At 38.3% G+C, this 27,969-nt stretch overlaps 1 protein-coding gene across 5 annotated transcripts in view; it reads right to left on the bottom strand.

Annotated features, from left to right (window-relative positions):
- Nucleotides 1-27,969, bottom strand: part of JMJD1C (jumonji domain containing 1C) — a 305,879-nt gene that overhangs the window by 231,201 nt on the left and 46,709 nt on the right. For 2 of the 5 annotated variants that reach the window (XM_067710821.1, XM_067710822.1), the window contains exon 1: nt 14,421-14,900. The exons of 2 other annotated variants lie outside the window; for them this stretch is intronic. In XM_067710821.1, the coding sequence (XP_067566922.1) occupies nt 14,421-14,588 (168 nt within the window). In that variant the 5' untranslated portion in view covers nt 14,589-14,900. Of the gene's footprint in view, nt 1-14,420; nt 14,909-27,969 lie in introns of those variants that run through there. One more of the 5 variants, XM_067710828.1, reaches the window with a different exon arrangement.

Raw genomic sequence — 27,969 nt, 5'->3', positions numbered from 1 at the left:
ATAGCTTATGCTCTGAAGAGATTAAATCTTACTTTCTATGGCTCTGTGCCATTAATATTATAACTAAAAAGAATCAGCAGTATAAGTACACTATCCATAACTCTGAAGTATGGGAGAAGGTGGAAGGGAAAAAAAACTAATCTAAAAAAAACTTACTGTTTTATTACAATAGAAAAAAGATCATTTTCATTTAGAAGATGAGATACTAAGATCAAAGAGTTCAAGATTTTTAAATATGTCCATTGATTGTTAATTTTGCCAGAGTCACAACTGCTTTAAAAAACAAAACAGGGCTTCCCTGGTGGCGCAGTGGTTAAGAATCGGCCTGCCAATGCAGGGGACACGGGTTCCATCCCTAGTCCGGGAAAATCCCACAATGCCACGGAGCAACTAAGACCGTGCACCACAACTACTGAGCCTGCACTCTAGAGCCCACAAGCCACAACTACTGAGCCCACATACCACAACTACTGAAGCCCACATGCCTAGAGCCTGTGCTCCGCAATAAGAGAAGCCACCGCAATAAGCCCATGTACTACAAAAAAGAGTAGCCCCCGCTCGCCACAACCAGAGAAAGTCCATGCGCAGCAACAAAGAACCAATGTGGACAATAATTAATTAATTAATTAAAAAAAAAAAAAACTTCCTCAGAACAAAGTTTAAGTAAAAGTTTTGCCAAAACCTGGATTATTTTTTCTCTATGTAAAAAATAATAAAAAAGAAAGACTAGACAAAAAATTAGTACCAAATGCACCTGTTATCCCTTCAACCCTTTCTGCATTTTTGGAATTTAGTAAAACTGAACACTTTCCTCACACGTTTTAAAATTTCACAGGTAAGTGACTCAGTCAAGAATCCAGAAAGTACAGCCATTTGTTGTTTAAAATAGATAATTTTGATCTACTATTTCCTGAGCTATACCAAGGTTCAAAATATCAAAAGCTGAAGAAAGCACATTAAAAAAATGACAGTGCACATAAGGTCAGTTTCCTATTCTCCAAATTTTAACCTTCACTACAGTACCGTTCTTGAGAAGTAAAAATAGAACAGTTCTCTAAAAGGTTAACACAGGTGAGAAATCAAGAGATAAAAAAGAGATATTGCAGAAGAGATAAAAAAGAACACTTTAGGGGCTTCCTTGGTGGCGCAGTGGTTGAGAGTCCGCCTGCCGATGCAGAGGACGCTGGTTCGTGCCCTGGTCAGGGAGGATCCCGCGTGCCGCGGACCGGCTGGGCCCGTGGGCCGTTGCTGCTGGGCCTGCGCGTCCGGAGACTGTGCTCCGCAGCAGGAGAGGCCACAGCAGTGAGAGGCCCGCGTACCGCCAGAAAAAAAAAAAAAGAACACTTTAGACGGGGTGTGTGTGTATATATATATATATATATACACACACACACCGTTTTTAGTGGATTATAATTTTATGTCATAAATATAGCATTTTGAAACAGTAGTGTTTTAAAAGAATTGATACCTTAGGGAAGTAATTTAAATACACTTTAAAATTAAGAATTCTGATATGTACTTTTTTGTATAGTAACTGCCACCAAAATATTTTTATCTGTATTTGTGAATATGGTAATTTGTTATAATTTTATCTGAAGATAAACTGCTACATACTTAACCTAAAAGTAAAGCTCTATAAAATAAACTTTATATTTCCACTGATTACAATTATAAAATGAAAGACAGGTTAAAGAAATAACATCTTCAACAGCCTCCTGAGAATTTAAGCAAAAGATTTAAGACACTAGTAACATTATCATTTCACTTTTTCTTTATGACACTAACCTTTACTGTAACTTTGTTAAGCCCATTAGTGAAAAAACTAGAAAACAATTACATGAGCTAAAAATATACACAGGGAAAAGAATAGGAACATTACTTTTAGTCCAAAAATCATGTTTGGGGAAAGAAATCAGTGACTTATAAAGGTCTGTATTAATGATTCAGGGTATGTCCACACGCATTTAAAAATCAAAATATAGGGCTTCCCTGGTGGCGCAGTGGTTGAGAGTCCGCCTGCCGATGCAGGGGACACGGGTTCGTGCCCCGGTCCGGGAAGATCCCACATGCCGCGGAGTGGCTGGGCCCGTGAGCCATGGCCGCTGAGCCTGCGCATCCGGAGCCTGTGTTCCGCAACGGGAGAGGCCACAACAGTGAGAGGCCAGCGTACCGCAAAAAAAAAAAAATCAAAATATAAAGTGTCTAAGAATAAACCTAAAAAAAGCACATGACCTAAATGAGGAAAATAACTGTAGAACTTAAAAAAAAAACTTTAATAGCTGGAGGGATATTCCATGCTATTTGCAATTCAGACTCAGTGGAAAGGTGTTCTTTCTTCCTGAATTTGTCTATAAAGACGTACACAATTCCAAGCAAAATTATACTAGAATATATGTGTGAGAAGGGGAGAAAATGAAAGGAGTTACAAAATTTTTTTTAATTAAATACACTAAAAATAGTAATATACATAACCAAGCAGGATTTACTCCTGGAATGCAAAGATGGTTCAACATACAAAAATCAATGTAATATACCATATTAAAAGAATGAAAGGGAGAAAAAAAAAAGAATGAAAGGGAGGAAAAAATGATCATCTCAATTGATGCAGAAAAAGCATTTGACAAAATTCTACACCATTTCATGATACAAAGTGCACGACAAACTAGGAATAGAAAGAACTACCTCAACATAATAAAGGCCATATATGAAAATTCCACAGTTAACATCATATTCAACAGTAAAAAACTACAAACATTTTAAGATTAACAAGACAAAGATGCTTGCTCTTGCCATGCCTATTTAATATGGTGTTGGAAGTTCTAAATAGAAAATTAGACAGGAAGCTAAAAAGACATCCACATGGGAAAGAATATCTACTTGCAGATATGATCTTATATGCAGAAAATTCTAAACATTTCACAAACACAGGGGAAAATAACTGTTAGAAAAAAATTCAGCAGTTGCAGTATACAAAATCAACACATGAAAATCAGTTGCATTTCTATACACTAACAATAAGCAACCTAAAAGGAAATTAAGAAAATTCCATTTACAATAGCATTAAAAATATTTAATACTTAGGAATTAACATAACCAGGGAGGCAAAATACTTCTACACTGAAAACAACAAAATGTTGCTGAAAAAAATTAAAAACACAAATAAATGGAAAGAAATATTGTATTCATAGATTAGAAAACTTAATATTGTTAATAATATTAATTCTACTCAAAGAGAGCTACAGATTCAATATAACCTCTATCAAAATCCCAATGCCAGGGCTTCCCTGGTGGCACAGTGGTTAAGAATCCGCCTGCCAATGCAGGAGACACGGGTTCGAGCTCTGGTCCGGGAAGATCTCACATGCCGCGAAGCAACTAAGCCCATGAGCCACAACTACTGAGCCTGTGCTCTAGAGCCTTTGAGCCACAGCTACTGAAGGCCCTGCACCTAGAGCCTGTGCTCCGCAATGAGAAGCCACCTCAATGAGAAGCCTGCGCACAGCAATGAAGAGTAGCCCCCCGCTCGCTGCAACTAGAGAAAGCCCGCATGCAGCAACGAAAACCCAACGCAGCCAAAAATAAAATACATAAATAATTAAAAAAAGAAAAAGGCCAAACTACGAGCAAGCTATTTATATATTTTTAAAATAAGGCCAATAAATACATGAGACTCAAAAACACATAAACAGGAATTAAAGCAAGGTACCTTTTTTGGGGAGCGAATTAGGCAAAAATTATGACTGACAATATCCAATAGTGTTGAGACTTGTGTGGGAAAACTGGTGCTTCCATAAACTGCAGCTGTAAACAGGTACAATCTGTATGGAAATTAGTCTGCTGTTTCAGCGACCAAAATTAAAGGTCCTTCATTCTACCTTCAAAAATACAGTTATGGCTCTACATATTCAGATTCGAAGGGCCAACTGTACTATGCCATTTTAAGAAAGGGACTTGAGCACCCTTGGATTTTGGTATCTGAGGGGGCCCTGAAACCAAGCCCCCATGGATACCTAGGGACAACTGTATTCATAAAATTGGGAAATGACACAAGTACTAGGATATTCATTTCAGCCAACCACTCTAGACATAGCATAAATTTCTCAATCTGATATTACAATTTGGCCCTAATTTTCACATTATTTTTCTTATTGTTATTCCAATATGAACCCTCTCTGAAGCCAAGTGGTTTGCTTTTCCTCATGCCATTCTTTCTACCAAAACCATTTTATACCTCTTCTAATATTATTATTGGGTTGGCTATAATGTTTTTCAGTTTCCTCGTTAAGATGGCTCTAGTAGCGCTTAGGTGTCTTTAACTTCATTCAAAACAATTTTGTAGCATGTACCATGACAGCTGTCATATCAGCGTGAATTTAAAAAAATCACAATTGGTGAATTTTTTTTTTAACATCTTTCTTGGAGTATAATTGCTTTACAACGGTGTGTTAGTTTCTGCTTTATAACAAAGTGAATCAGCTATACATATACATATACCCCCATATCTCTTCCCTCTTACATCTCCCTCCCTCCCACCCTCCCTATCCTATCCGTCTAGGTCATCATCACAAAGCACTGAGCTGATCTCCCTGTGCTATGCGGCTGCTTCCCACTAGCTACCTATTTTACATTTGGTAGTGTATATATGTCCATGCCACTCTCTCACTTTGTAAATTGGTGAATTTTTGTATAGCCATTTTAATACTGAAGATGGAAGAAAACAGCAGCATTTTTGGCATTATGCTTTATTATTTCAAGAAAGGTAAAAACGCAACTGAAACGCAAAAAAAGATTTGTGCAGTGTATGGAGAAGGTGCTGTGACTGATCGAACGTGTCAAAAGCAGTTTGCGAAGTTTCGTGCTGGAGATTTCTCGCTGGACAATGCTCCACGGGCGGGTAGACCAGTTGAAGTTGATAGCGATCAAATCGAGACATTAACTGAGAACAATCAACGAGAACAATCAACGTTATACCATGTGGGAGACAGCCAACATACTCAAAATATCCCAATCAAGCACTGAAAATCATTTGCACCAGCATGACTATGTTAATTGCTTTGATGTTTGGGTTCCACGTAAGTTAAGCGAAAAAAAACCTTCTTGACCGTATATCTGCATGCAATTCTCTACTGAAACACAACAAAAATGTACCGTTTTTAAAACAAATTGTGACCAGCGATGAAAAGTGGATAACTGTACAATAATGGGGAATGGAAGAGACTGTGGGGCAAGCAAAATGAACCACCAGCAACCAAACCAAAGGCCAGTCTTCATCCAAAGAAGGTGATGTTACGTATATGGTGGGATTAGAAAGGAGTTCTCTATTATGAGCTCCTTTCGGAAAACCAAACGATTATTTCCAGCAAGTACTGCTCCCAATTAGACCAACTGAAAGCAGCACTCAACGAAAAGCGTACAGAATTAGTCAACAGAAAACACATAATCTTTCATCAGGGTAATACAAGACCATATGTTTCTCTGATGACCAGGCAAAAACTGTTTACAGCTTGGCTGGGAAGTTCTGAGTCATCCGCCGTATTCACCGGACATTGTACCTTCGGATTTCCATTTATTTCCGTCTTCACAAAATTCTCTTAATGGAAAAAATTTCAATTCCCTGGAAGACTGGAAAAGGCACCTGGACCAGTTCTTTGCTCAAAAAGATTAAAAAGTTTTGGTAAGATGAAAATTATGAAGTTGTCTGAAAAATGGCAGAAGGTAGTGGAACAAAATGGTGAATACGTTGTTCAATAAATTTCTTGCTGAAAATGAAAAATGTGTCTTCTATTTTTACTTTAAAACCGAAGGAACTTTCTGGCCAACCCAATGTATTATGCCAGTCACTCTTCAGGGCCCAAAATATCCTGTTTCCTCAACGAATGCATCCTTCAAATCTGTATCACTCACTTCTATGAATCCATACAGATATTACTGCTTATCATTCATTAAGCACTTAAAATTGGTAACTGTACCTGACAACATCTTACATTTGATTAAGGCTGCACAACTTACAAAACACATGTCTTAAACAGTACCAGTCATTAGAAGGTGCTCAAATATTTTTTGAATAAAAGTATTTCAGTATTTATTCATGTTAAATACCTACTCATATTGAATGACGGTATATTTATTAAATATACTACCTCATTCACACAACTGCCTTGTGAGATGGCCAAAGCCAAGTACTTATTATTCTAAATGTTCTATTACTGTTATTTTACTGCCAGTTCTATCAGCTATTTAACTTCGCACTATGGTTATACATCTGTCTATTTTCTCTAATAGTTCTATCAATTCCAGCTTTATGTATTTTAAGTCATGTCACAGATACTTAGAAAACTGAAATTATATCTTCTTGCTGAATAAACTCTTACCATGGTAAACAAAGCCTCTTTATCCCAAATAACGCTTCTTTTCTGAAACACTGTCTTTAGCATAGCCATGTCAACTATCTTTAATTAGTATTTGCATGGAAGTTTTTTCCCCATCTTTTTACAACCACCTGTAAGTATTCTTATGTTTTAGATAGATTTGTTATAAACAGCAAATAAGCGTGGGTTGTTTTTTTTTTTCGCTGCGTTGGGTCTTCATTGCTGCGCGTGGGCTTTCTCTAGTTGCAGCAAACAGGGACTACTCTTCGTTGCGGTGTGCAGGCTTCTCACTGCGGTGGCTTCTCTTGTTGCGGAGCACGGGCCATACGCACACAGGCTTCAGGAGTTGCGGCACGTGGGCTCAGTAGTTGTGGCTCACGGGCTCTAGAATGCAGGCTCAGTAGTTGTGGTGCATGGGCTCAGTTGCTCCGCAGCATGTGGGATCCTCCCAGACCAGGGATCGAACCCGTGTCCTCTGCATTGGCAGGCAGATTCCTATCCACTGTGCTACCAGGGAAGTCCCAGTAAGTGTGTTTTGTGGGTTCTCTCCTCCCAGTTTTATAACCTTCCTTTTAATAGAAATGTTTAGTCAATTACATTTAATGTAATTACTGATATATCTGGGTTTAAATTAAATCTCTTATTTTGTGATTTCTGTTTGTCTCACCTTTGTTATGTTTGTCTCTCTTCCTGCCTTCTTTTATTTTTATCACTCCATTTTTTTCCCCTTCTACTAGTCTGTATGATAAGTTGCCTGTTCTTTTAAAGCTTACTCTAGAATAGTGGCATCCAATAGATCTTTCTGCAATGATGGAAATTTTCTTATTTGTGCTGTCTAAAACCATAGTCACTAGCTAGATGTAGCAACTGAGAACCTGAAATTGGCTACAGTGAATGAGGAACTGATATTCAATTTTAATCAATTTAACTTGCCACAATATTCAACAGCACAGCTCTAGTTCTAGAATTTCCCACATCCTGGATCTAGTTGACTGTATCCTCATGGTGGTGTTTAACATGCTCCTCTACCCTCATATGTCCTGCAAATTAGTGGTTGAATGTAGAAGCTTGATTATACTCAAGTTCAATAATTTTTAGTACAAATACTTCATTGGTTTCATTTTTAGTACAAATATTTCATTGGTGTACTTCCTACCATATATTGCCAGTAGATTCATAATGTGTGGTTTTCTTTCAGTGATGCTCAGGTTGATCACATATGAGTGGGAGGAATGAAACCATGTACACTTGCTCCTATCTTTTTTTTTTTTTTTTTGCGGTACGCAGGCCTCGCACTGTTGTGGCCTCTCCCGTTGTGGAGCACAGGCTCCAGACATGCAGGCTCAGCGGCCATGGCTCATGGGCCCAGCCGCTCCACGGCATGTGGGATCCTCCCGGACCAGGGCACAAACCCGTGTCCCCTGCATCAGCAGGCGGACTCTCAACCACTGCGCCACCAGGGAAGCCCACATTCTCTATTTTAAATTAATGGCATCACAATACGTGCCAGGATATATCTATGACTGTTTAAAAGGGAAAAAACAAAAGATCCTTTATTTAGTTTTACACAGAAACATACACTTCACACCATTTACTGGTTGGCTGTCTACTTTTAAAACCAGCTAGTGGTTACAACTGCACAAGTTACGTACCACCACAGCTACAGTTTACATACTTATTTTCCTGTACATAAGTCTTTAGGACCAATCACAATATAAATTCAAGGGCGGGGCGGGGGGGGTGGCAGCGGAACCTGTATGTACTCAAATCAGACATAAAAGTTTTTCTACCTACCAGCTAAACCAATTTTCCCTATGGTTAACTTATCCAGGTCATACTGAGCAATGAAATAAAATACATTCATTAACTCATTCAACACTGTGCGCCTAGACCAGAAATTAGTATTAGCAATATTACGATATACATTTTAGACTTACCTAAAGAATTATCCTAACAAAACTTAAAGAATCAAATACCACCAATTCAATATGAAACTTAAATGAAGAGACAGCTAAGCAGAAAAACACAGTTTTCATATTTAAGATACTTACATAGGACATATAAGATTTGCAAAGTAACTTTAATCTACAGGTAGTACACAGTTTAGAACAGCTTAAAATCTATATTACAAAGTTAGCTACTCCTCACTAAGTGAGCTTTAGAAAATTCCCCCAAATACAAACAAATTTACATGTTTGGTCTATAAAACACAATACTATGATTTTTTGTTCCTTTTGGGTACTGAAAAAACCTGATAACATTTCTTTTAAGGTTGTTGTTTTTTTTTTTTGATGTGGGCCTTTTTTTTTTTTGCGGTATGTGGGCCTCTCACTGTTGTGGCCTCTCCCGTTGCGGAGCACAGGCTCCGGACGTGCAGGCTTAGCAGCCATGGCTCACGGGCCCAGCCGCTCCGCAGCATGTGGGATCTTCCCAGACCGGGGCACGAACCCGCGTCCCCTGCATCGGACTCTCAACCACTGCGCCACCAGGGAAGCCCAACGTGGGCCATTTGTAAGTCTTTACTGAATTTGTTACAACATTGACTCCATTCCATGTTCTTGGTCCTTTGGCCATGAGGCATGTGGGATCCCAGCTCCCCAACCAGGGATTGAATCTGCACCCCCTGCATTGGAAGGCCATGTCCCAACCACTGGGCCAACAGGGAAGTCCTAATACCTGGTACTTTTTTTTTTTAATTGTAGAATGCTTTTTATTAGAGAGTAATTTTCAAGTTAAAAAATAGGTAACAATAATTGCCATACTTTTCATTTCTCTACAAGAAACTTTCAATCTGAGTTTTTGACAAGGGACTATTAGATAACAACTATTTTCAAGTAACTTCACATTGATTCATTGTACTTCAAATAAAACATTTGCTGAGAACACTGTTCTTGTGAAAGAGATTTAAAATTATATTATATCACTCATAAAGCAACTTGGTATGAGCATTCAGAAACTGTGTGCATTTGCTCCTTTCTATCCAATAATGAGTCCCCAAAGAACTCAAGATGTTATCAAATTTAGTATTAATGGTAGCCAGGAGTAAAGTTTTATAAGCGCTATAGAAAAATGTTCCATGATTGTAAAACCGCTTTTTTTCAATGTACACAAAATATCTTCATATTTCTCTACTGACATTAAAAAAGAGTTAGCTTCTTTCACCAAGAAACGGAAGTTTTTATTTGTGTGTGTGTTGCCTTTGTTGTTGTATCTGTGTTCTTCTTTTATGTTGCAATCAAGATGTAATTCAGTTCTTAGCATCCCTTCCTGAATTTTTGAATACTTCAGTTAATATTTTCCTTCCTTTATTATGACTTTACTTCTTCCCTGACTCTGTATTTGTTTCAAGCAATATATTAATATAAAGGAGATTGACTCAAAAGGATTCTTGTGTAAAAATAGAAATGATGGAAACATTATTCTACAGAGGAAAAAAATAACTGACCCAAGATCCAGACATCCCAAGTGTGAATCTGTTAAGTGTCCATTCTCAGGAGCTCCAGAGCAGTTTCTATTTCATTTGAAACAGGACTGGGTCCTTGGTATGAAGATCTATCGGGTATAATGTACTTCAACTTCTCATTCACTCAGCAAATATCTAACCTCTTATGCAACACAGCACAAAGTCGAGTGCAAAATTCTGGGAATTTTATTCTCAAGAAGCAGACTCAAACACAAACAGCACACTCTTAGATTTTAATCTGGAAGACTAAAGTCCAAGATAAAAGAAAAAAAGAGGAGTGTGGAAAAGTGGAAACTTTTGTGGGAAAGGAAAATAGATGACTGCATCCAAAATGAGGAATCCCAGTGGGGAGGTCTCTAACCAGATTAAAAATGATTTTCAATGACACTGCAAAATGTCACAGTAACCTGGAATGTTTTATGAAAACCTGATATATTTTTTAAAAATATTCACACTTTGGATAGGATTAGCGTGAAACAATGATGCAATCACATTAAGCTTCAAGGGAAGGTAGGTGGGTAAGTGACTGAATGGATGAATAAATAAATAAGTAAATAAATAAAGGGCTGTTAAGTTGTGCAAGGGTAGTAAAATGAGCAAAGAGTAAATCAATTTTTGCTCTATAATTAGCATGACAATATTATTCAAGGTTGAATATTATGCAACCATACTTGTCTCAACTGTCAGCTTTCCTTCCATAATACTATCAATCTTCTAGAAAGTTCCTGAAAAAGTAGGGCAGTAATAAACATTCAACATGTATAACAACTCAAGAACCTTTCTAAACAATGGAGCTACAAAAAAGAAAACATGCTGAGGGCTCACAATGTATTTTATGTATTTCAATTTAATCAACAACTTGGTCTTCCTTAATTAAAAGGGTTCAGATAAAGTCTTTTGTTGGTTAATGTAATTCCAAGATATCCCAGAAGATTTTTCAAGCCATTTTTTAAAAGTCACCAACAAAATAGGTGAAATTATACAAGCACAGCTGAGTACAGCTTCTACAAATTAAGCTCATTTACTTAAGAGATCACATAGTGATATTGCTAAAACTCACAGCAGGAAAAAGTACAATAATTTTAGCCTTAATTTATTTGTATCAAATCATGGTCATATTGTAAAAGAATATTTTTGCTACCATGGTGTGGTGGGCAGAATAATGCCACCTCAAAGATGCTCATGTCCTAATACATGAAACCTGTAACTATGTTAAATTCCATGCCAAAGGAGAATCAGGGTTCAGATGATATTAAGGTTGTTAATTAGCAGATGGGGAGATTATCCTGGATTATCTGTGTGGGCCCAATATGATCACAAGGGCCCTTAAAAGTGTAAGGGGAAGCAGGAGAGTCAAGAGGGAGATGTGACTAGAGAAAAACAGAGACAAACTGCTGGTTTTTAAGGAGGAAGAGGACCACGAGCCAATGAATGTGGGCTGCTTCTAAAAGTGAGACCTAGAGCCTCCAGTAAAGAACACAATTCTAATCGCACCTTGATTTTAGCCCATGGAGACCCAGAAGTTAGACTTATCATCTCCAGAACCATTATAATAATCAATTCGTATTGTTTAAACCACCAAGGTTGTGATAATTAGTTAACAGTAGTATAGGAAATTAATGCATGTGGAAATTCCTCATACATAAGACCAAAAATAAGAATAACTGACTAACTTTTGAGACCAAGCATCCCCTAAACTACTTTCAAGTTCTGATAATTATCCTTCCAAATCATGTGCCATAAATACATACATATCTGAGATTCCTAATGAACTTGCAGTTTTTAAATTACATATATTTGTAACCAAAAAAAATACACAAAAGTAATTGATCAAGCTCCTTTGGGGGGCTTCCCTGGTGGTGCAGTGGTTAAGAATCTGCCTGCCAATGCAGGGGACACGGGTTCGAGTCCTGGTCCGGGAAGATCCCACATGCCGCGGAGCAACTAAGCCCGTGCGCCACAACTACTGAGCCTGAGCTCTAGAGCCTGCGAACCACAACTACTGAGCCCACGTGCCACAACTACTGAAGCCTGTGCTCCTAGAACCCATGCTCCACAACAAGAGAAGCCAAGACAATGAGAAGCCCGCGCACCGCAACAAAGAGTAGCCCCCGCTCACCACAACTACAGAAAGCCCACGAGCAGCAACAAAGACCCAACACAGCCAAAAATTAATTAATTAATTAATTTTTTTTAAAAAGCGCTCCTTTGGGCTTGATTTATTCTGCAGTAACAAAAGTCTACAACGCGAATTGCATTTTGGTGATGCTAAACTGTCCCAAGTTTAACTTAGAAAATATGAATGCAAAAAAAGAAATATAAGAAAGTTTGGAAGTAACGCTAAATCTGTAGGTTCCAGGCTAAAAAACTCAGATTACACTGTAACAACATAAATTTTTGAAATTAAGACTGTTACAGGAAAACTGTCAAAGGTTCACATAGTTAATAGTTCAAAACACATTTCTGAGGTAAAATTTACATATAGGAAATGCACAGATATTAAGTGCACAATTCAATGAGTTTTGACATATGTATGCACCCGTGTAATCAACAATCAAGATGCAAAACGTTTCCATCATCTGAGGAAACTCCTTCCTCTTCTTTCCAGTTGATTCCCTCCATCCACGTACACTTTTCATTTTTAAATACCCAATTTATCATCTTGCCTTTTCAAACATGGTATGTGTAAACCCCCCTCCTCATATAATTTAAATTCCCATACAAAAAAATTTTTAATATATTTAACTTCGATAACTTGACCGTCGCCAATGACATTCGTAATTTAACACTATACTTCCCAATTTTCACGTATCTACTAAAACAAAACACAAAATTTTTAGGAAAACACAAAATATCATTCTATGTTTGTTTTGAAACAATTAAAAAATGCTGACCCAAGGGCTTCCCTGGTGGCGCAGTGGTTGAGAGTCCGCCTGCCGATGCAGGGGACGCGGGTTTGTGCCCCGGTCCGGGAAGATCCCACATGCCGGGGAGCGGCTGCGCCCGTGAGCCATAGCCGCTGAGCCTGCGCGTCCGAAGCCTGTGCTCCGCAACGGGAGAGGCCACAACAGTCAGAGGCCCACTTACCGGAAAAAAAAAAAAAAAAAAAAAAAGCTGACCCATAATCTATCTTCCACATAAAGCCAAGACAATTACATATCAGAGTAAAAGGAGGAAAAATAAAATAAGCACATGCTTTTTACACAAACACTGAATTGCCACAATTTGTAGAACCATTAAGAAATGTTTGGATTTTTTTTTAAGGAAGATTCTCTTTTTCTTCTTTTCAACGAGAATAACCAACCAGAATCTCCAAAATTACTTCTATTCTGCAAATATATTTTGCAGTATCAAGTTGACATTAACACACTCCGCAAGAAACCATATCACTGACTACGTTCATGAAACCGGAGTTAACAGAAACACGCAAAAACTCCAACAAAAGTATTAAGATACATATGTACACGTAAATTCGGAATTGTAAACCTGCATATAAACAAAAAGAAAGTTCCCAAATTTTAAATATCCACGGAAAAATTAAATACCCCACAGTATTACCAATAAATTTCATGGATTATGTATTCATAAATCAACCTTTCAAAGCCTAGTCAGTGTCTCGCCTCTCCTTGGCTCCTTAACTCCAACATGTCCCCCAGTGAAAACGTTATTGGAACACTAACAGCATATCCTGTCTCAGAATCTTGCACACTCCTACACTAGTGAAAGAAAACACTGGCAGTGCTCACAAGTGAGGAAAAGCAAGCAAAGAAAAAGACACTTTAGGGTTCTGCAGAATCTTAAACGTTTTAACTTACAATATTTCTTGCTTCATTTAAAATCATATAAAATCCAGGAATGGATGACTTTAACGCACTATTCCCTTCTAACAAAAAAACACAACACTATGGAAAAAACAAACGGAAGAAAAGAAGGGAGAGAGGGAGGGAGATAATAATTTCCATGGCCCTCCAAACCAAAAGTTTTCATTTTCATCGTTTTCTGTTAGAAATCCAAGCATCTACTGTAGGAAAAGGTTGAATCAGGGCCCCCGCCACTGCCAGGGCCTTTGCCTCGAAAACACACAAGAATCCCAGGACAGACTGGAAAACCAAAGCTCTGTCTCTTTCCTTTTCTCCCTCCCCTTCAGCAATCTTACGGGATAAGTTTTCAGTCTCCAACGCCTGCACCGTTAAGACTTTCGCACAGAGAGGCAGGTGAGGCTGGGCCCCTACCGCCACGAGCGAGGGGTCCGCCCCCACCCCCAACCGCCCACGCAGCACCCGGCTGGCAACCCCGCCTTTCCGTAAGGTCTCCGCGGCCGCATCCCTCCCGGATAGCGGCCAAAGGGCCCGGGCGGGCGCCGGGGAGTCCCGAGGGGGTCACCGCCCCCGCAGAGGAAGTTCCTCGCGGGGAGGAGGCGATCCTGGCAGGGCACGTGGGCAAACCGGCCCAGAGCGCAGGAGAGGGGCGTGACCGCCAGTTGGCCTGGCTGAGCCAGGTGCCAGAGGTAACCCCACAAGGTGCGGCTGCGAGACCAGGGGTGGGGCTGCGGCCGCGGGCGAAAGACTGAGGGGAGTTCGCTCTCTTACCGCCAAGTCGGGATTGTGGCTGTCCCTATGTGACACCGCTCGGATAACCCCCGCTCGCCAGCCCCGGCAGCAGCGTCCGCTCTCCCCGCGCTCCGGCTGCGCCTCTTCGCCGACCGCCAGGCACAGGAACCGTTTCCCCACCAGCTCCGGCCGCGTCTCCACCGCCATAGCCGTCGCTGCCGAAGTGGCCGCTGCCTCCTCAGCTGCCAGGAAATCACCGAAACCCCGCTCCTACCGGCCGCCCATGCCGAGGACAGCTGACCTAGGGAAGGCGGCGGCCCCGCAAGCGAGCGCAGGCTCGGGGGCGCACTGGACGCTCTGCCCAGAAGGGCACAGCGACCTCGGTCTCTCACAGTCCTCAGCGCTCCCCTGGTCTTCCCGACTTGCAGCCTCTGGCTGCAGTTCCACAAATAAAAGAAAGAAACGGACAGAAATTTCCACACGGCCGTCTCAGGCCCCGAGGCAGCGCCGGCCGCTACCGCCACCGCGCCGCGGCCAGTACTACTCCGCCTCCCCATCCACTAGCGTGATTGAAGGAGCGCCGCGCGTCTCCTTCCGCCGGCGCGGGCTGGGGGAGGGAGCCGCGGGAGAGGGTCGGAGGAACCACCGCAGACGGAAAGTAGTGCCCGACGCTGCAGCAGCGTCTGCGGGACCAGCCAGGATAAAAAAACAGAGTGGGGCGGGAGAAAGGAGTGCAGTCCTTCAGAAACGTAGTGTTTGACGTCCACCTCTCTACTCGTCGCTCCCTGAGAAGTGGGGGAGTTGGGGGTGAGGTGAAAGTGAAGTGTGCTGGTTCCACTCTGGGTCACAAAACAAACTCAAGGTTAAAAGCCGCATCTCCAGAGTGATGTTTTTCAGAACACATGGCGCCTGCAGTCTTAGTTAGCCGCAATTTTGCCTGAATTAACAGTCCCGTAGTCCAGGCTGCAAAGCAGAGCAACACTTTCAAATGAAAACTAAGCCCACAGAACTCGGTCACGACAGAAACACAGTCCACGACTTTAAATGAAAATGAAGATAACACTGTCATCCTTTCATTCTTCCTGTTTTGGGGAGATACTCATTCTGGGTTTGAGCTATTCAGAGATTTACACCGCGATACTGCTTTATTGTAAGAAAGCCAAACATCCGGTTGAGGGCTTTTTGTCAACATTCTTAAAATTCACAGTCTCTGCACCAATTTGAGTACTTTTAGTACTAGTACATACGCCAAACTCACTGATCAGATAATAAAAACAGAGAAAGGCTCCAGATTCAGTTGTTAGAAAATACCGTGGAAAGAAAAGGATTTTGGCCAATCATAGTTCAGGAAAATAAATTATGTTTTCTTCCCGTCCAATCACAACAGGACTTTGTAACCCATACACGTACAGATCTCCAACTTAGAACAATTACTCCTTCTTTGATCTAACCCTTCAATTCTTCTAGATCAAACCTCTATAGATCTCGGTGAGAAGTTCGATTTCAGGCATACATTACAGTGTTTTTTAAAAAGTAGTTTTCAAAATCCCAGTTGTGGGTTTTTTTCACGGCCACTACTGATTACATAAACTCCCAAAATTCTTCTAGTCCAATAAAAACTTTTTCTAAATTTCGGTTTCTTAAAGATTTTTCTAAGCCTCCATAAAAAAAAAGTTACCTTTTTAAAAGGAATTTACACTAGAAATTTGAATATTTAAAATAAACATAAGGCTTTTATCTGCTTTCTTACAACACCCAAGCTGAGCTGTTTGAAATGGAAAATACATGGCCGCAGCTAACAGGTTAAAAACCAAAATTGCAAGACAGATTTTAATCATCATTGTCTAATTTTGCTACTCTAAAGACCAAATGTAGAACTGTAATAGATAACAAAGGAAAACCATATCTAGAAATGCATACTTGCAAGTTGAGAGAAAAATTTAATTTTACTTGTGCCATCTTATTTCCAAGTCCACTCTTTTAGCACACACTGTATAATACTTAGCAAATCACCTTGAGAACTACAGACTAAGATTTCTAAAGTCTCAACGTGGATTAAGGAGCCAGTAAAATAACCTGGTGAAAATAATCTAACACGTGGAAAGAAAAAAAGTAAGATCTAAATTCAGATACCAATTTATCAATGACTTGCTTTGTGATCTCTGGTATGACACAATTGCTACAACTGAAATTGCCTGCTTCCTAATCTCAGTGATAGTCTGGGAGCAAGTGAGAAAATATAAAGTCGTTTGAGAAAAGAGATGCACATATAATATGCACATATTATCACATAAATACCATTCACTAAATTATATTTTTAGAGTATAGGTTGTCCTGTTGCCTTAATAAAACTGCCAGCTGATTTTAATTTTGTAGGCAAGCTCCTCTAAATGGACCCTAGGAACCCTCTCTATATGTAGAATGCTGTCCTTTCAAGTACTCTGAAAAGCATGTCAATCAACCAAATCAATCAAAACATTTCAAATAAAAAAACAAAAAGTTTTTCAGAAGGCCATATATCTTCAAACATCTTATATTCTTAGAACTATATTCCAGATAGCAGTCTAGGAATCCCTTGACTACAACCAGTACCTAGGGTTCAATGACAACAACAACAAATCACTAATGTGTGGATGTTTTGCTTTTGGAGAAACTTGAAGTGCATTTTTTAAAATGTAAAATAAAACGGCCTTAAAGGATTTTTGTTTGTTTGCTGGCATTTTTTTGCTTTGTTTCAGGGAGTACAGTTGACCCTTGAACAACATGGGATTGAACCGTGGGTCCACTTACATGCAGGTTTTTTTCCGTTTAAGTACTACTATAGTACTACCCCATCCAGCTGGTTGAATCCACAGATGCAGAACCTCTCACACTGAGAGCCAACTGTAAAGTCATACTCAGATCTTCTACTGCACTGGGGATCAGTGCCCCTAACCCCCGAGTTGTTCAACAGTCAACTGTAGTTACATTATTTTTGCCAGCAACTCATAACTGTAAATAACATGGAATAAAAATAAATTTAAAGTCAGACTTGAAACCTTAAAATATTTGTTTGTTCAGTTAGTTCCCTTACATCCTTTACTTTCATAAAGATCCTCAGAAAATGCCAGGATTAGTAACTATAAAGAAAAGAAGTTATAATACTATAGTTGTAAGTTATAGTACTTCACTATATAGATGAAGACAGTGACACAGAAGTACTTAAAATAACTAAGTTTACAGAAGCTGAAAATTTAGATATATAGACTAGATCTTCTACTCTTTCCATCCCCAAACCCAAATATGTACATTAAATATATACACACACACACATACACATCAATTCAGGCAAATTTCGTACATCCAATTATCTTAATCTATATACAAGATAAAATGGGGGATCGTTTTGTTTTTGAAAAGTCTACAAAAATTTATTTATAAAATCTACTTGATTTATTAAAAAACCTGACTTATAAAGGAAGACAATGTATTCATTACAATGATAAGTGCCACCATTACCCACTTAATTATCAATAATGAGTAGTTCATCAAATTTAGTTTCATAAACAACCAACTAGTTATTTTTTACTTTTTCACTTGGTTTAACTATAGAAAGGGCCAATTATCTGCTCTAACACATACCAGTATCCTGCATCACTATAGGTATATATTTTAAACATCACAGATAAAACAAATATGTAAAAAGGTTTAGTGCATGTACAGACAGTCCCCAACTTAAAGATGGATCAACGTAGAATTTTTCAACTTTAGGACAATGTGAAAACAATATGCATTCAGGAGAAACCTTACTTTGAATTCTGAATTTTAATCTTTTCCCAGGCTAGTAAGGGTAGTACCATACTCCCTCTTGATGCGGGGCAATGGCAGCAAGCTGCAGCTCCTAGTCAAGCCATGCAATCACAATGGTTAACAGCTGATATACACTTACAACCATTCTGTTTTTCACTTCAGTAAAGGATTCAATCAATTACATGAGATATGCAGCACTTTATTATAAAATATGCTATGTGTTCCATGATTTTGCCCAACTGTAGGCTAATGTAAGTATATTAAGCATGCTGAAGGTAGGCAAGGCTAAGCTATGATGTTCTGAAGATTAGGTGTATTAAATGCATTTTCAACTTAGGATATTTTCAACTTCTGATGGGTTTATCTAGAGGTAACCCCATCGTAAGCCAAGGAAGATCTGTATCTTGTAATAATATTAGCCACCATTTGTGAAACACTTACTATGTGCCAGACACTATGCGAAGTACTTTACACATGTAATCGCATGTAAATAAATCTTTATTTTAAAGATGAAGAAGATGAGGTTTACAGAAGTTTAATTAGTTATTTGCCTAGGAATACACATTAAGGAACTGGAATTCAAAACCAGACCTTCTGATTCAAAGCCTCTGTATTATGCTAAAAAGTAACTTAAAAGAAACAGGAAGGTCAGTAGCCAAGTTGTTTCCTCCTTATTTAACACAGATTATTCATAACGGATTTGTTTATTTTACACTTAACTATGTGTCTCACATCCTGCAAGGTTTTGGAGATAGGGCCTCTGTCCTTAAGAAGTTCAGTCTATCTGGAAAGATAGACAATAGAAATGCCTTGGTTTGTTTAATATTTAAGGAAGTATTCCTGGAATGGAATATAAGGTAAGTTTAGTGCATTTTAACAAATAATTTTCAAATCTATTATAACTTGGAGGCTTTTATTTACTGCCAAATGTAAAGACTGGATTGGGTTATGAGCTCAGACTATATGAGTATATCTAGGAACTGTGGAAGCCAATGTTAAAATGAAGAAAGCCAAGAGTTTCAACTGAATTCTGCAAATGGAAGACCAAGAGTAGAATGGAATATAAATTTGTTATCATGCTTATTATTAAACCTTAACTAATATTTATCTAAGTATTTCCCTAAGCACTTAAACTGAATTCCTCAACCACATTTATGATAATGATAAAGTAACTCAAATGTCACTTCCTTAAGGAAGCTATCTGATTCCAAGATTATCAAATCCCCAATTATGGATTTTCAAAACTTTTCCCATTTGTCTTAGTACTTATCACAATTGTATTTATAACATTTATTGTGTAAAAGACTGTTTTATATTTGTCTCCCTTGGCAGACTATAAGCTCCATAAAAGCGAGGACAATTTATCTTGTTCATAACAATACTCCCAGCACCCACTAAGACCTGAGCAGAATAAATACTCAATACATGTTACTGAATTAACGAATGAACATCGCAAAAAATGTACCTTTTTCTAAATCCAACCCAACTAAGAGGAACTTAGAATCTCTCAATTGAGGGTCATAAACAAGAGTTCATGTTCTTTCTATAGGGTTATTCATCGCCTTTAAAACAATGTCTTACGTACATTATCTCATTTCATCATGGAAGTACAATGTAAAGCCTTCATGAAACTTGAGCTTCACCAGAAAAGCAAGGTGGTTCCTGAGGATACTTTCTAAAGAAGAGATACAGAGAAAGGGTTACAATTCACAAGAAAAACTTTCACTGTTACCAAATTACCAATTTAACGCAAACCCCCAAACGATCCTATAAGTATATATGCAAAACACCAGTCTATTCTTAGTATTCCAAAGAGAACAGTCTCAAATAATGTCTTTGATGAAGGTAACATACAAACATAACTTTCTGTCTTCTTGATGCCACGTGGAAGGAGCAAGAGGGAGAAAGACGAAAAGAAGGTGAAAAGAAAGGAAGAAAGGAGAAATAAAGAAATCTCTACTGGGCCTCCACATTTGTTACCTAGTTTCCAATTTAAATTCTGGATGTGCAGGAACCTACCACTTCTTTTCAACATTTTTCTATTAAAAATGAGACTTCAAATCTGATTTTCAATGATAATTTTTTTTAATTTAGAAAGAATGAACATAATAGCACTGAAAATTTCTCATTATAGAATGAGCAACTATAAGAAAAAGAATAAATGAAAAGTTGCCATTGAGCATACAGCAAGAGTCTTCCTGGTGTGTCCCATAGGACTTCTTGTTTGTCACCCCTCACACAAATGCTTCCACTATTAACTACCATTAAAATATGCATATGCTAGATGGCAGTTTGCACTTCGCATCTTCAATTGTTACATTAGCTCCTTCATTTATCAACAGGTCAGGTTCCTAAAGGTATGTATTATTCTCACAAGCCTTCACTATTACCACGTGTCAGTAGTGGCAAAGCTAAAAATCCCAAAGAATGGCTCTGTTTATATCCATGGAAGTTAATTAAGTAAAAGAGCGTCTATACTTGTATTTAAAGCTACAAATGAGGGAAAGTCAAAGTAAAACCTAAGCTAAAAAGTGGCCCGGGAATATCCCACATGCCGCAGAGCAACTAAGCCCTTGCACCACAACTACTGAAGCCGGCACACCTAGAGCCCGTGCTCCGCAACAAGAGAAGCCCCCACCCACCGCAACTAGAGAAAGCCCGCGCACAGCAACGAAGACCCAACGCAGCCAAATAAATAAGTAAATAAAGTAATACTGACTCAAAATCTCAGCATGCTTACTCCACTGAAGTTCCTCCCCACAGACGAAACTTCACGGTCAAGTACACATTGCTCTGAGACACATTTCTTAAATTAATGGCATCTGTCTTCAAAGAAACAAAACCAAAACAAAACAAGACCTAGCAGTGAAATATGGGAAATCTTTAGTCATTCTTTTCTTTGGCATATTCTAGAAAAAGCCACATGATTACATATAATGAGATTTATAACATACTACAAAACATAAATATCCAATAAAAATAAATTACTCTATATAAAGGAAAGCATTGTCTTCTGGCTCCACGTGTGCTTCACTATTACATATAATTTATTTATTCAATTAAAGCGTGTATAAAATACTGTTCCAATTCCAAGGCCTATGTTCACAGAAGCTCAGTATTTGGAGGCCCCTAGATGTTTTCTTCAAAAATCAAAATTGACACACATAAAAAAGAGACCTGGAAAAAACTTTAACTACAAACTTAAAATCCAAATCAACATCCCCAAAACATTCTGCTACTTCAAGGCACATTTTGATATTATCTAAGATTAAATGGCCAAGAGAAATATTCAGAAAACTAGCCAACTTCTCTTTTCACAAAGTATGCAAATACACTTAGGTTAAAACTGGTCAATCTCCATGCCTTAGAGCCATTTACAAACGGGTATTTTAAGATGTATATCTCAAATATAGCAAACTTAAAATTATCAGTCACATAATGTAATTTAATGAAAGAGCAAGAGTCACAGAAGTCTAAGTTACTTCTACTGCTAACTACTGTACACTTTGGGCAAACCCCTCTGCTTCTCTAGGAATCATACAGAAAAAGTAGAGGCTAATATAATCAATGAAGTTCCTAAAAATTTGCTTCTAAAGCTTCTGAATAATCCAGCAAGCAGCAAAGTACACTCTCCTGATACATGCTAGGTTCAAACCTGAAAAATGTTAAAGGATTGACAAAAGTAATTTTGCTTAGGAAAACAAATGTTTTTAGCCAGAAAGTTTCTATCTCAAAGCTCTCACAGAAGATATACATATCAATCATTTAATACATACAAACTTAATAATACAGACCAAAAGATTTCCCAATTACACAACAGTTTTTTAAACACCCTTGTAGAATCACTTCTTTCCTCTTCTCTCCAAATTTGCTCTTAAAACTATCATATTAAAATAACCTAGCAGAATTAACTCCAAATGGAGGAATTTTTGAGATACTCTGCATTACAAGTAACCTCTATATTAGAAACCTCTGGCTTGCATGCCTTTATATTCTTCTTTATTTATAATGGCTAAAAATCCATTTTTCAATTATTCTAATTACAAAAATTATCTTAAAGTCAATTGTTTCATTTGCTTTTCACAGCTAAATTTTCATGGATGTTTCTTTCCCCACTTGCACTTTGTTTTTGATATTCACTAGTTTTAAGTTTTTACACAAATATGCTAAAATCTTTGTTTTGGCCTTAAGCCATGCTTAGAAAATACATAGATATTCTGTATTTTCTTCTGGTAGTTTTATGATTCAAATTTTTATAATTCCCTCAAATTAGAGGCTAATATCTACCCCTGAGAGAGGGACAGGAAATCATCCTGGCCCCAAACAATAAAGGTCTACTATTATCAGGAGAAAAGCAGGATTACTGAGAAGAGAAGGAAACAGAGCCTGTCTAAAACTAACGCTGATCTAGGACAAAAAAGTAAGGCCTGATGCCCACCACCACAAAGCTAGAGTTCCCAGGGCCCTAGCCTACCACAAGGCAAAAGAGCTCCCAGTAATAAGTAACCGCATTCTACTAGTAGAGAAGGAACAAAAGAGTACAGAGAGAGCTTCTCAGATATACAAGTAAGGCTTAAACATAGAGGCAGAGTAAAAATATTGAGTTAAACTTTCCAGCAAATCAACTCTCACCTTAAGCATGAGGTGATGATAGAAGTGTTTACAGTTGACGATACACTGAAGGTAACCAGAGCAACAACAACAAAAAAACATAAAACCTCATCAACTTCAAGCAAGACTGATTCAACCCCCCATGTTAACAGCTTAATGGAATAAGAGTCATGCCTACTTCTTGGCATAAATACTGTATACTTAAATCTCTCTTACCTTGCCAATGATAGCTGGCATTCAATCAAAATTTATAAGCCTAGCCATGGGGGTGACTTCCCTGATCACCAAGGCAGTGCCTGCATGTTTGGTTACCATTACCTGTTCTATAAATTATACAAAAACATCTATTTTTGAAATTGAAATGCTGAAAACAAGAACTGCAGTAACAAATTTTAAAAGCCTTTGGCTGGCTCATCAGGCTTAACACAGCTGAGGAAAGAATCAATAACCTTGAAGGCAGGTCAAAAGAAATTACCAAAGCTGAAACTAAACAGGAAAAAAAAAAAAAAGTGGGAAAAAAGTCTACACAAATAGAACAGGAGGGAAAGTCTCAAATTCATTTTATGAGGTAAGCATTAACCTGGATACCAAAATCAGACAAAGAAATTACGAGAAAAGAAAACTCATTATCCCTCATACATGCAAAAATCCTCAACAAAATATTAGCAAATCAAATTCAGTAATTTATAAAAAGGATAACACCACAACCAATGCAGGTTTATTCCAGGAATGCAGGTTGATTCCACATTAAAAGATCAATCAGTATAATTCAACAGATCAACAGACTAAAGAAGAAAAATATGATAGCATCAACAAATGCAAAAAATACACATTTGAGAAAATCCAACCCTCATTCCTGACAAAATTCTCAATCAGGAAGAGAAGGGCACTTAAACAACCTGATAAAATGCATCTACTAAAAAATTACTGCTAACATCATATTTAACAGTAAAAGACTAAATGTTTTCCTCCAAAGATTCAGAACAAGGAAAGGACATCAGCTGTCACCATTCCTATTCAATAACAACATACTCAAAGTCCTAGAAAGTACAATAAAAGAAAAGAAATAAAAGGCATACAGACTGGAAAAAGAAGAAATAAGCCTGCCTCTATTTGCAAATGGCATGATTGTCTACATAGAAAATCATAAAGAACCTTCAAAAAAGCTTCTAGAACTTTAATAAATGAGTTTAGCAAGGTTGCAGGATACAAGATCAATATGCAAACATCAACTATGTCTCCATACACTAGAAACAAAAAGTTAGAAATCTAAATTTAAAACCAGTACCATTTACAATAGCACCCAAACAAATAAAAATGTGTGTAAATGTAATAAAATATGTACAAGCTCTCCATGCTGAAAACTCCAAAGTACTGATGAATGAAAGAAGACCTAAATAAGTGAAGAGATATACCATAAACATGTATTAGAAGACTCAATCAGCCCCAAGTTTATCTACAAATTCAAAGTAATCTCAATTAAAATACCAGCAAATTTTTTGATGCTGGCAATCAACGAGTTGATTCTAAAATCAGTAAGTTAAGGTAAAGAAACTGGAACAGGGGCTTCCCTGGTGGTGCAGTGGTTAAGAATCCACCTGCCAATGCAGGGACACAGGTTCGAGCTCTGGTCCGGGAAGATCCCACATGCCGCGGAGCAACTAAGCCCGTGCACCACAACTACTGAGCCCGCACTCTAGAGCCTGCGAGCCACAACTACTGCAGCCCGCGTGCCTAGAGCCCGTGCTCCACAACAAGAGAAGCCACCGCAAGAGAAGCCCATGCACCACAACATAACCCCCGCTCACTGCAACTAGAGAGAAAGTCCGCACACAGCAACAAGACCCAATGCAGCCAAAAATAAACAAATAAAAATAACTTTTTAAAAAATTAAAAAAAGAGAAAAAGAAACCGGAACAACCAAAACAGGTTTTTTTCACAACAATTTTGAAAATACAAAACTAAAAGACTCATAGTATCTTACCTCAGGACTATACTGTAAATCTTCATTAATCAACTCAGCATGACATAAGCAGAAGAGTAAACATATAGATGAATAGAACAAAATGGAGAGTCCATAAACAGACTCATACATATATAGTCAATTGATAGACAAACGTAAAAAAGTAATTCAATGGAGAAAGGATAATCCCTTCAACAAATAGTGCTAGAACGATTAGACATTCATACACCAAAAAAAGAACCTTGATCCATCTCTCATACCATATACTAAAATCAATTCAAAATAAATAAAAAACCTAAATGTAAAATATTTGAAAAGCTAAAAAACTTTTAGAAGAAAACAGAAAATTCTCATGATATTGAGTTAGACAAAGATTTCTTAAAATCCATAAAACCCATAAAATTAAAAATTAAACACTGTTGAAATTAAAAATTCCTCTCCAAAGGTCACACACTAGGAGAAAATATTTGCAAAACACATATGTGATAAAGGATTGGTATCCAGAAAATTTAGAGAACTCTCAAAACAATAATTTTTAAAATTTTTCAATGGGCAAAAAATTTGAACAGATACTTCAACGAGTAAGATATACAAATGGAAAATAAGTACGTGAAGATACTCAACATCACTAGTTATTAGTGAAATGGAAAGAAAAACTATAATGCGATACCATTTCATACCTATTAAGATGGCTAAAAGAAAAAGAAAACTGGCACTATCAAATACTGAGGAGAATGAGAAGCAATTAGAACTCTCATACAGTAGTAGCTGGGACGAGTACAGAATGGTAGAGCCACTTCGTGAAACAGCTTGGAAGTTTCTCATCAAGTTAAACTTTTCATATAACCCAGCAATCCCACTTTTAGGTATTTTTACCCAAGTAAAATCAAAACCTATGTTCACACAAAAACCTGTTCTCAGATGTTTATAGAAGTTTTATTTGTAATTGCCAAAAGCTAGATGCAACCGGCTCAGCTGGGGAATGAACAAACTTTGGAGTGCTACTCAACACTGAAATAATTCAATATTTCATATACATGAAATAATATGAATGAACCTCCGCAATTCAGGGGTCCCCAACTCCACCCTCATGTTCAATGATTCACTAGACTTATAAAACTCAGAAAAGCCATTTTACTCAGGGTTGCAGTTTAATATAGCAAAAGGATACAGATTAAAATCAATAAGGGGAAGAGGGGCATACGGCAGGGTCCAGAAGACACCAAGCTTCCAGCTGTCCCCTCCCAGTGGAGTTGTGTACACAGCGCTTACTTCCCCCAACAAGAACTTGTGATAATGTGCATGGAGTATAAGCAATCAAGTAAGTTCACCCGAGGCTCAGTGTCCAGCATTTTTATCCGAGGTCTGAAACATAGGTAGGGCTAACCATCTGCATGGCTGACTTTAGTCTCAGCTCGTCTATAGGTCAAACTGATACCACACAGCCCAAGGCGTCCACGCAATTATCAGCCACATTGTCAGGATAGGCAGTCTGGGGTGGCCAAATGCCCCCAAGTAAACAAAGACACCCTTATTAAGCAGGACGTTCCAAGGGCTTAAAGGTTACCTCCCAGGAGCTGGGCAAGGCCAAACCTTAGGCACCTTTAGGTACAACTGAGCGACTTTTACTCAAAACACTTCTGACACCACATGTGTGCATTTTTTCCTCACACCAACTAATTCTCCAGCTCTCCAGACACCAATTAGGTGTCCTACAATTCACTTCAATTCTGACAATTAACTACTCAGTCAGTATTAGACTCCTCAGGCTTTTGGGCTCAGTCTCACAAGACATCCACTCCAGATGCCAGTTGCAAGTACTGGGTCCCCAGGTTACCCATACTTCTGTTCAACTTGGCTACAAGGTCGAGGGCGGGGGGGGGGGGGCTCCCATAAACCCCACCCCCTTTCAGGTACATTAATTTCCTAGAATGGCTCACAAAACTCCAGAGAAAACTTTACTATTACCAGTTTATTATAAAGGATACAAGTGAACAGTCATATAAAAAGGCACACAGGGCAAGGTCCAGATGGTTCTTGAGCACAGGAGCTTCTGTCTCCACAGAGTTGGGAGTGTGCCACCCTCTTAGCAAGTGGATGTGTTTCCCAAATCTGACGCTCTCCGAACCCCACTGTTTCAGGGTCTTTATGTAGGTTCTACTAAATAGGCATAATTAATTAAATCATAGGCCACTGGTGACTGAACTCAATCTCCAAACCCTCTCCCTCCTCGGAGGTCCAGGGATGGAGCTGAAAGTTCCAACCTCTAATCACATTGTTGATTCCTCTGGCAACTAGCCACCATTCTGAAGCTATCTAGGGACCCACCAAGAGTTCAAGTCAGACATGGTTGGAAAAGGCTTATTATGAATAACAGAAAATGTTCCTTTCAAGGGTTTTTAGGGGTTCTAGACCAGGAACCAGGGACAAAGACAAAATATGTATTTTTTACTATGTCAGAGGAATGCTATTCCTTTACTACACAACCTCAAATGCATTGTACTAAGTGAAAGGAAAAGCCCAAAAGGCTCTGAAGTATATGATACCATTTATACAACATTCTTGAAAATGCAAAACTACAGGGATAGAAAATACACCAGTAATTGTCAAGGTCTGGGATGCAGGGGGGGAGGGCTTGTCTACCAATGGGCACAAGATTATATTTTATGTCTTTATTGTGATGCTGGTTACATAAATACATGTGCTTATCAAAACACAAAACTATACACAGAGAACAATGATTTTTACTGTTTGTGAATTATACCTTGATTAACCTAAGACAACCAGTAATATACATAGTCACCTAAAACAATTTCATTCTTTAAAAGTGGCAAGTATAAATATTAGGTAAATAACAAAACAAATGCCTTTCCTAAGTAGAGAGCAACAGAAAATTGGATCTTTGCTCTATAGGTTCTTTATAAAATTTATGCATGCACACAGCCAAAGGAAAACATTTTTAGTCATCGGCTGGCAGGATTATGGGTGACTATTTTCCTCTTCTACTTCAAGTTCCATTAATATTGTCTGCATAATAACAAACAAAATAAGCTTCATGCTTTTGTACAATCATCTCTCCCTGAGTGTGGGTAGGACTCGCAACTTGTTCCTGACCAATGAAATATGGCAAAGGTGATGGGATATCACTCCCATGATTATGTTGTTTTAAATGGCAAAGGTGAAAATACTTTGCAGATGTAATTTAGGTCCCTAATTGGTGGCTTT

Source organism: Pseudorca crassidens, chromosome 16, assembly GCF_039906515.1.
Source record: "Pseudorca crassidens isolate mPseCra1 chromosome 16, mPseCra1.hap1, whole genome shotgun sequence".
NCBI lineage: Eukaryota > Metazoa > Chordata > Mammalia > Artiodactyla > Delphinidae > Pseudorca > Pseudorca crassidens.
The sequence above is the reverse complement of the archived record's forward strand: the minus strand, read 5'-3'. Positions and strand labels throughout refer to the sequence as shown.